This window comes from Sinocyclocheilus rhinocerous, unplaced genomic scaffold (genome assembly GCF_001515625.1).
Source record: "Sinocyclocheilus rhinocerous isolate Xijiao unplaced genomic scaffold, SAMN03320098_v1.1 scaffold463, whole genome shotgun sequence".
NCBI lineage: Eukaryota > Metazoa > Chordata > Actinopteri > Cypriniformes > Cyprinidae > Sinocyclocheilus > Sinocyclocheilus rhinocerous.
Window position 1 is genome coordinate 350847 of NW_015627535.1, and position 9368 is coordinate 360214.

The 9368-nt window shown below is 37.1% G+C and overlaps 2 protein-coding genes across 4 annotated transcripts in view; both read left to right on the forward strand.

The window, feature by feature from the left end:
- The window catches only part of LOC107728844 (ankyrin repeat domain-containing protein 54), a 5863-nt gene extending 1709 nt beyond the window's left edge, over window positions 1-4154 (forward strand). The window contains exons 2-8 of the mRNA XM_016539126.1: window positions 87-134; window positions 218-316; window positions 2081-2152; window positions 2260-2307; window positions 2424-2548; window positions 2851-2958; window positions 3973-4154. Of these exons, the coding sequence (XP_016394612.1) occupies window positions 87-134; window positions 218-316; window positions 2081-2152; window positions 2260-2307; window positions 2424-2548; window positions 2851-2958; window positions 3973-4047 (575 nt within the window). The 3' untranslated portion in view covers window positions 4048-4154. The remainder of the gene's footprint in view (window positions 1-86; window positions 135-217; window positions 317-2080; window positions 2153-2259; window positions 2308-2423; window positions 2549-2850; window positions 2959-3972) is intronic.
- Window positions 4155-4658: 504 nt separating this feature from the next.
- The window catches only part of LOC107728447 (HMG box-containing protein 4-like), a 14067-nt gene continuing 9357 nt past the window's right edge, over window positions 4659-9368 (forward strand). For 2 of the 3 annotated variants that reach the window (XM_016538612.1, XM_016538627.1), the window contains exons 1-4: window positions 4659-4737; window positions 6704-6784; window positions 6868-7007; window positions 8417-8495. In XM_016538612.1, the coding sequence (XP_016394098.1) occupies window positions 6748-6784; window positions 6868-7007; window positions 8417-8495 (256 nt within the window). In that variant the 5' untranslated portion in view covers window positions 4659-4737; window positions 6704-6747. Of the gene's footprint in view, window positions 4738-4978; window positions 5017-6703; window positions 6785-6867; window positions 7008-8416; window positions 8496-9368 lie in introns of those variants that run through there. The other variant, XM_016538619.1, reaches the window with a different exon arrangement.

Below are 9368 nucleotides of genomic sequence, written 5' to 3' on the forward strand. Positions count from 1 at the left end.
TTTATTTCTCTCTCTCTCTCTCTCTCTCTCTCTCTGTCTCTCTCTCTCTCTATATATATCAATTCCATATTGTTTTCTTCTCCAAGCTGTGAAGAGGCTCAGAGAAGCTGCCAACTCCAATGATATTGACACAGGTGAGAATCATCAGCATGACAATAGTAGTCACACTTGATGCTAAGATTTGAAATTATAGTCGGTTCACTTTTTTCCTTTCTAGTTCGTAGATTGCTGGAAGAGGATACCGATCCTTGTGCTGCTGATGACAAGGGCAGGACAGCCTTACACTTCTCTTCCTGCAATGGCAACGAGAGTATCGGTAAGCTCAGACAGAATTGTTTGACATTAAAGGAGTAGTTCACTTTGAGAGGAGAAATCAGTCTACATGTAAAATATTGGTCACAAATTATTGGTCATTTTCTAAATAAAAGTATATCACATCTACTAATAATTATATATAAATAAATCGTTTTTTACCGATGCAAATATGTTAGAAACGATGCATCGCGATACAAATGCCAACTTGCTCAGACAGAATTGTTTGACATTAAAGGAGTAGTTCACTTCCAGAATAAAAAATTCCTGATAATTTACTCACCCCCATGTCATCCGAGATGTTAATGTCTTTCTTTCTTCGGTTGAAAAGAAATGAAGGTTTTTGATGAAAACATTCCAGGATTTTTCTCCATATAATGGACTTCAAATGGTGGCCAACGGGTTGAAGGTCAAATTGCAGTTTCAGTGAAGCTTCAAAGGGCTCTACATGATCCCAGCCGAGGAATAAGGCTCTTATCTAGTGAAACAATCAGTCATTTAAAAAAAAAAAAAGTAAAATTTTATACTTTTTAACCACAAATGCTCATCTTGCACTAGCTCGACTTCACGCATTATGTAGTCACACACACGTGACATAGGCGGAAGTACCGACCCAGTGATTACAAAGTGATCGTTAAAGAAAGTCAAATGCCCTTTACAAAAAAAGGTAAAACAACGATGTCGGACGATTTTGAAGTTTGAAGTTTGAAGAAAATGAGTGGAGTTTTTCGCACTACCCTACCTTTTTGAACCGGGGTACACAGACGAAGAGCTAACCGCGCGTGACCTTTCCAATGTGATTACTTAATGCATGACGTGCAACGCGGATGAGCATTTGTGGTTAAAAAGTATATAATTTATTTATTTTTTTAGAAAATGACTGATCGTTTCGCTAGAGAAGACCCGTATTCCTCGGCTGGGATCATGTAGAGCCCTTTGAAGCTGCACTGAAACTGCAATTTGGACCTTCAGCCCGTTGGCCACCATTTGAAGTCCATTAGATGGAGAAAAAATCCTGCAATGTTTTCCTCAAAAATTAATTTCTTTTCGACTGAAGGAAGAAAGACATGAACCTCTTGGATGACATGGGGGTGAGTAAATTATCAGGAAATTTTTATTCTGGAAGTGAACTACTCCTTTAACTTTTCATAGTGGCATTCAGTGCATGAAAATTAATTTTATTGGTGCCAAAATATATTTAGTCACCTAAGACGCACCGAAAATATATAAAAGTCATTGCATTGCATAACAAAATATCAAATCGAGTGGCATATATTTTCAAGTAACATAGTGTAAACATGAGTTTGTTTGTTTTTTTCATCAGAATAGTTTTGGAGAATGGATCCTTTGCAGTGAATGGGTGCCGTCAGAATGAGAGTCCAAACAGCTGATAAAAACATCACAATAATACACAAGTAATCCACATGACTCCAGTCCATCAGTTCCAATCAGCTGTTTGGACTCTCATTCCGACGGCACCCATTCACTGCAGAGGATCCATTGGTGAGCAAGTGATGTAATGCCCAATATCTCCAAATCTGTTCTGATGAAGAAACAAACTCATCTACATCGAGGTGGCCTGAGGTAAGTACATTTTAAGCAGATTTAAATTTTTGGGCTTTTTCATAATTTTTTTTTCATTTTCATTTGAACTGTTCCTTTAAGCTTAATTATCCAAATACTTTTTGAGTCCACTGTATTTCACTGTTTTCCACTATATTTGAACTCTTTCTACTTTCTCTTTTCATCTCCACTTTTAACAATGTAGTTCAGTTGTTGCTGAGTTATGGTGCTGACCCAAACCAGAGAGACAGCCTTGGAAATACACCACTGCATCTGGGTAAGGATGTGCAGAAGCAAATTAGTTTATTAACATAATAATGAACATAATTCTGTATAATTAAATCTATGGTCAAAGCTTATGCTGAGTTAAATTGCCTTTTACAGCTGCCTGCACCAACCATGTGCCTGTCATCACAACCTTACTGCGGGGAGGTACGATTGATTATGCATCTGAGATTTTTCTGCTATTTCTTAACAAAAACAGTACCTCCAATACCATTCACAAATCTAATTTAGTACTAGTTCATAGATTATAAACGTCCCCTCAGGTGCCCGTGTTGATGCTCTGGACCGTGCTGGAAGGACTCCTCTTCATCTTGCCCGTTCAAAGCTCAACATCTTACAAGAGGGAGACTCGCGTAGCCTAGAAACCCTCAGAGGAGAGGTCACACAGGTGATTAACAGATGACTGATAAACTTCATGCACATAACGATTTTATCTGCAGATTTGGAGCCGAGACTGTGACGTTCATGCTTCTTGTGAATATTTCTACTATGAAGATTACTTGGGGTAAATGCATCTGCCAAATGCATAATGTAATGTAGTGACTTCTGGGTAAACATAATGATTCCTAATTTTGTGTTTATTAGACTGATCAGGTTTATGTAATGTGCCCCGCCCACACTTTTCCTATACATGCTTATATATGTGCTGTAGTGCCAAAATGAACCAGGGATCTCTGAATATGTCTGTAGATCATTCAAATGCTGCGGGAATATCTGAATATAATGGGACAGAGTGAAGAGAGAGAGAAACTAGAGCACATCTCAAACCAGCTGCAGAACACCCGCACCAGAGAACAGGTAACAGCTGCTGAGTTCATGTTCATGAGTTCATGCTCATTCCCTTTGATATTTTAAAGAGGACTGTTCAGTTCTAAGGGCTACAAATGAAATATTTAGTATATAAACTCTTTTATAGAGATGTATTGATTATAAAATTCTGGCCTTTTTTGATAAGCCAGTGATTATTTTTATGTTATGGCTGAACATCAATAAACCTATTGTATTTTACTTTGTTAAAAAATAATAAATGTAAATGTATTTTTTAAATTAAAAACGAAATACAACACAGCTTGTATGCTACAAGTCAGTGAATAGTAATATTTTATGTTTAAGGCTCTGTAGTTTTTATTGTGGGGGCAAAATATGATTAGAAACGTACAAATGCAAATTCCTCAAGCCTAGTGTATCATATTTGATATTCACATTTTAACATGATTTTTCTAAAAGATGATGTATGAATAATCAGGTAAACATGAGTTGCTTCAGTCCAGTACATGTTAAAGCAATAAGCCCCAAGAAGCCGTGGTTTACAGTGAATTTATAACAGCTAAGGGGCGTCTTCCACCAAACAATGTAGTTCCTCAGAAACAGTTGTGGTTGCAACAAAGTGGTTGCCAAGCAACACACAAAGTAAACAAAGGTGTATGTTTGTAGAATAATTTACAACAGCTTCGAACGCGGCTCAACCAATCAGAATCATTGACCGGAACTATCCGATTTTTAATAATCTTTAAAATATTGTTTAATGGAAAATGTACCACTGAAGGGGATGTTTAGAATGGAACTGAAAGGCATTTTTCTTGTTAAAAAAGTATACATTATCAGTCAGATGACAGAAGGCATTGTAGTGCAAAGTAGATTGTGTACAGTAGGTTTTTCAGCAAAGTTCATGTTGATGATTTAGAGGCCTTAGAAATTGGTGTATCAAATATGATATAGTACAGTAGGCTTTATAGGGTTAATTCTACAATACTGAATGTTTGATATCACTGTAGCTTTGGGACATTGTAATTGTTTTAATATGATCCACAGGTGGACGAGGTGACCGATTTACTGGCCAGCTTCACGTCTCTCAGTATTCAGATGCAGAATATGGGAGACCATTAGAGATGGATGGAAGAAAAGACATGAGAGGATGAGACAACTGTGGGTTTTATTGGGAAATAAATAATTAATTATTAATAATAAATAATTTTATTGGGAACTATATATATATATATATATATATATATATATATATATATATATATATATATATATATATATATATATATATATATATATATATATATATATATATATATATATATATATATATATATGACATGCCTACATATACAACTCAACTGTGTAATTATGGTAATTTAAATCCAACTTTGACAGAGAAAATTATAAATTGCCTTCATTTTATTTTTGTTCCTGAAACAATTCTCATTTCTGGTATGACTTTATTGTAGCTTGTTATGTCGCTGTTTATTGTATATTCATTTTTGTAAGTGACTGAAAGAGCCAAATAAATGACATAATGCCTAGAGTGTTTGTGGACTCTGTCTTTGAAGCAACGATGTAGCAACATTAACAATAGAGTATAAGCTGTGCATTTGCAAATCGCTTTTATATGCTAAATATCACTAATACTAATTTTTATGTAATTTTTTGGTTGCAAAAATGGGGGCTTTCATTGCTGTGATGCACTCTCTGGTCTCAAAGTCCCTCCTCCTCGTCTCTGGCTGCTTTTGTTGTTGACTCCTATCAAAGATGGCGTCGTGCGCCAACTAAACCCACATCCAACCCGAGGTAATATTTCAAGGCTTATTGCACGTCACATATAATATCTCCATATAAATCGCATGCATTCCGTGCCATTCTTGCAGTACTGTAGAAACCCGTTAAAATTGCATGGCGGGAACGCTCCGTTAACCGAGTTGTAACCCGATACCGGCCTATGTGCGCCGCAGCCGCGGGACTGAGCGCGCCGGACGATCCGGCAGAGACGCGCGAGACGTCCGCAGCTGCTCGAATCCACTTGAGTTGAAACGGCGAAGCGCTGGATCCTGATGAAGAGAGGGGAAGGGGGTGTGTGAGTGTGCATTTCTTCGAAAGTAGGCGGGAAATGTGCAATAATGAGTGTTGAGGCTGATCTTCTCGTTCGTGCAAATGTCATTGGCAGCTGGACTAAAGTTGTGGCTGGAGGAAAGCTGATGTGTGTTGCTGATCCTGATCTGTCACTAATGAGTGTGTGTGCTTTCTGTAGCACATCTTCAGAGTTGTTCAACACTTCTGCACGCAGCGTTATTGCAATTAGAAGAAAGATTTGATTAGAATTGGAAGATGGGGCGACTTAATTGTGCTTTTGTGATGAGATTTGTTTTCTCCGTTGTTTTTCCAGTATTAGTGCTTATTTATTTGGTTTTATATATTTAATGTTAAGCATCTGCTTATATGGCTGTCGAATGAAAACTTAAATTTAATTCCGTTTTATTTGTATAGCAATTTTTACAAAACGGCGTTTCTGAAGAAAACTGTTGTTGCTTTTAGTCCATGATCAAAATATCTTCGGTCCCACTTTATATTAAGTGGCCCTAATACCTGTGTACTTACATAGTAACTAGATGTGTACGTAGTGTAAAGTGGGACCATATCTTTTAGCATTCTTGCATATTTCATTCTCTTCCAGGGAAAAGGACATTTTATAAATTATGATTACATAAAGAAAAGTTGCTTGCCAGTGTCTATCTACCTTTTTTTTTTTTTTGTCCAATAAAAAGCTCTTTTGAATGAGAATGTGACTTAAAGGAATAGTTCAACCCAAAAATGACAATATTCACTCTCAAGCCATTCAAGATGTAGATGAGTTTGTTTCTTCAGTGGATCAGATTTGGAGAAATGTGGCATTACATCACTTGCTCACCAATGGATCCTCTGCAGTGAATGGGTGCCGTCAGAATGAGAGTCCAAACAGCTGATAAAAACATCACAATGATCCACTCAAGTCCATCAATTAACATCTTGTGAAGCAAAAAGCTGTGTGTTTTAAAAAACAAATCCATCATTAAGAGGCTTTTGACTTTAAACCGGCTTCTGTCTAAAATACGAGTATATGAAAATATGAAAAAGTTTCTTCATCAGGAGAGAAATATGCACAGATCAAGCAGTGTTTACAAGCAAAAACAGTCCAAAACAGATCTAACCAAATATGTTGGTGGATTTTTGATGTGAGAGGACAACAGTGGATGGACTTTTACTGGATTATGCACTCATATTTTGCCCAGAATCTATGGTTTAAAGTTAAAATGCCTTTATGCAGGATTTGTTTCTTACAAGCACTTTTCACTTCAGAAGATGTTAATTGATGGACTGGAGTGGTGTGGATTATTGTGATGTTTTTATCAGCTGTTTGGACTCTCATTCTGACGGCACCCATTCACTGCAGAGGATCCATTGGTGAGCAAGTGATGTAATGCTACATTTCTCCAAATCTGATCCTCCGAAGAAAAAAACTCATCTACATCCTGGATGGCCTGAGACTAATATACTAAGTAAAGTTTTAACAAATTTTTCATTTTTGGGTGAACTGTTGTGTAATATATACTTTCATTGCTAAAAAAAAAAAGTACTGGGTAACTAGTACATACAGAAGTGCAAGTTAAATTGAAACCGAATTATCAGTTCTCTACGCAGGAAAGGTCATTGTATATCGTTTGTTTTAAATTAAATGTTTTTAGACTGAACTTGAAGAATTGAATCTGTTCTTGTGCACTAGAATCACAAGACTGACCAATCCCACCTGAAGGACCAGGACTGACCATGGCTTTTGAGGAGATCAAGAAGAAACGAATGATGGGTAATGATTATCAGACAGAAGCACCATAATACTCTCAAATATGTCCAATCCAAACCTACTCTGAAACATGGTTCTCCTTGTAGATATTTCACATATGGAAGGAGAGGTCGGTCTTGTTGCAGGTCGCAGCCAAAGAGAGAAGAGGCGCTCGTATAAAGATCTGTTGAGAGAGGAAGAAGAAATCGCAGCGCAGGTGCGCAAAACCTCCAAGAAGCACCACAAGGTAACAGCAGGGAGTTATGGTAACATCTAACATCAAGTTGCATCATTTCAACAAGTGGTTGACAGGAATTATTGTCATCTATTGATTTATCAGTATACACATATGTTCCATAACTCTGTTGTGTGAGAAATAATACCAGTGATAACCACAAAGTCTGTTCATAGACTCTAATGAAATTAATAAACACGCAACTTGATGTTTTGTTACCTAGGTAGATATGACTTCTGGTCTGAGAAGGATTTGGACCTGTGTTTTTCCCTCTCAGGCCACTTGTCATTGACTCTTGTTTAGGGACGCTGCGATCAGTTGGCTGATATTTCTGTGACTCACCTGGAAGTCTCTGAACTGCGCCAGTCTCATAAATCGTCAAAACGTCTTCACCTTTAAGACTTTAGCATTACTTTCATGTCATCACCAGTGTAATAAGTGTTGAGGAAAGATGAGATATGTATGCTCCTCAGTTTCCGTTAAGCGTAAGTACAATATTAATGTGGGTTACAAAGTGGAATACACTTCAGACATCTTTATTAAAGAGCATTAACAGTAGTAGCTGTTAAATTAATATTACTGGCATCCAACAAAATGAAGAAGTGGGGAATGTACAATACCTTTGAAAAGTTTGGGGTCAGTATGTTTTCTTGTGTTTTTGAAAGAATTCTCTTATGCTCACCATGGCTACATTTTTTTAAATATACAGTAAAAATATTATCACAATATAAAATTAGTGTTTTCTATTTTAATGTTTTAAAATGTTATTTTTTTTTTTATGCAACGCTGAATTTTCAGCATCATTACTCCAGTCTTCAGTGTCACACGATCCTTCAGAAATCATTCTAATATGCTGACTTGCTGCTTCTTTTTATCAGTGTAGAAAACCGTTGTGCTGCTTAACTTTTTAATATTTTTTTTATTGAATAAACAGTTTAAAAGAACAGCATTTATTTGAAATATAAATCTTTTGTAACATCATAAATGTCTTTACTGTCATTTTTGATGTTTAATGAATTCTTGCTGAAAGTATTAATTGCTTTATTTTAGTAAATAAATTATGAGTACAAATAATTTCACAAATTAAATATTGAATAGATACAAAAACTCATATTATGTTTTTTTATTTGCCTTGTAGGCGAAGGCTAGTTCTTCATAAGTTTATGCATTTTAGTACTGATAATCTTTTGTGTAAGCCTGCTTGTTTTTATTAGACCTATTAAAATGTTCTGTAGTCCGATTTAGATGACAATTAGTAAATGAATAATCTGTAAAAAGCCTGATCAGAGCATCCCTACTCTTCCCATTGTATGTGCAGTTGTAGTAGTAAGATCAGTAACCATATGTGGATTGTTTCCTCACTTACATGACCTTTGTGGTGCATATCATGCCTGTTTCAACATGCACTGTTGTCTTTTTAGGATTCTGACATTTTCCTCTTAGGAGGAGATTCTCACAAGAAAAAAAAGAAGCACTTGAGTGATGACCACTATCATAGAGGTGAGGAGGTTTGTCTTCCTAGCTCTGCTCTAGCATATCCACAGTTAAAAGTGTTCCAGAACTTCTCGTTAGGATGTTACTTTTTATGGGAGCATTAAAAATGAAATCAATCCTCTAAAGTTGCACAAACGTTATTGAAACGTGAAACATTTAACAGCCTCTCATGCGTACCATGCAAGTAGTGCACCTCGGTGAATTCCAGTAGAGTTTAAAAGCAGACAACTGCATGTTTATTACCTAACACCGTGTCTACACCATAGACTGTATGACTGTATAAAAACATGGACGTAGTGTCCGTGACGTCACCCGTAGGTTCCTGAAGAGGTTTTTGAAGCTCAAAGTGGGCGGAGCCAGCCGTCGCCATCTTGGCAGCGCGTCACCGCGCGTCACTCCCGGATAATCGAAAATGGGCAAAAAGGCGGGAGCTGGTTGCTGAAACCACGCCCACCTAGCTCGACGGTGGTGACAGCAGCGGCAATCCACCTGTCACTCAAGTGGCCACGCCCTTAATTATGCAGAACTTTAAGGCTTAATATAATTTAAACGGATGACTTATAAAAAAATTCACCCCCCTCACAGCTGACATGAAGGGCAAAATTAGCTACATAAACCAAAATCATTTTTTGAACCAGGCTGTAAACATGTTTTTTCTGTTAAACGCGTCTTCACAGTCTTGTGAAAAGGGTCCATAGAACTGTCTACACTGGATACGACGCAGTGTTGCCAGATTGGAAATGTCCAAGTATCGTACCAGAATGAGAGAGGGGGAGGTTGCCGCTTGGTCTACACCGGACGCGAGCGGCGCGACAAAATACAATGGACCCTTTTCACATTTCCGGGTTTCTCAGCAGCGGAAGTCGTCATAGTTGGGTT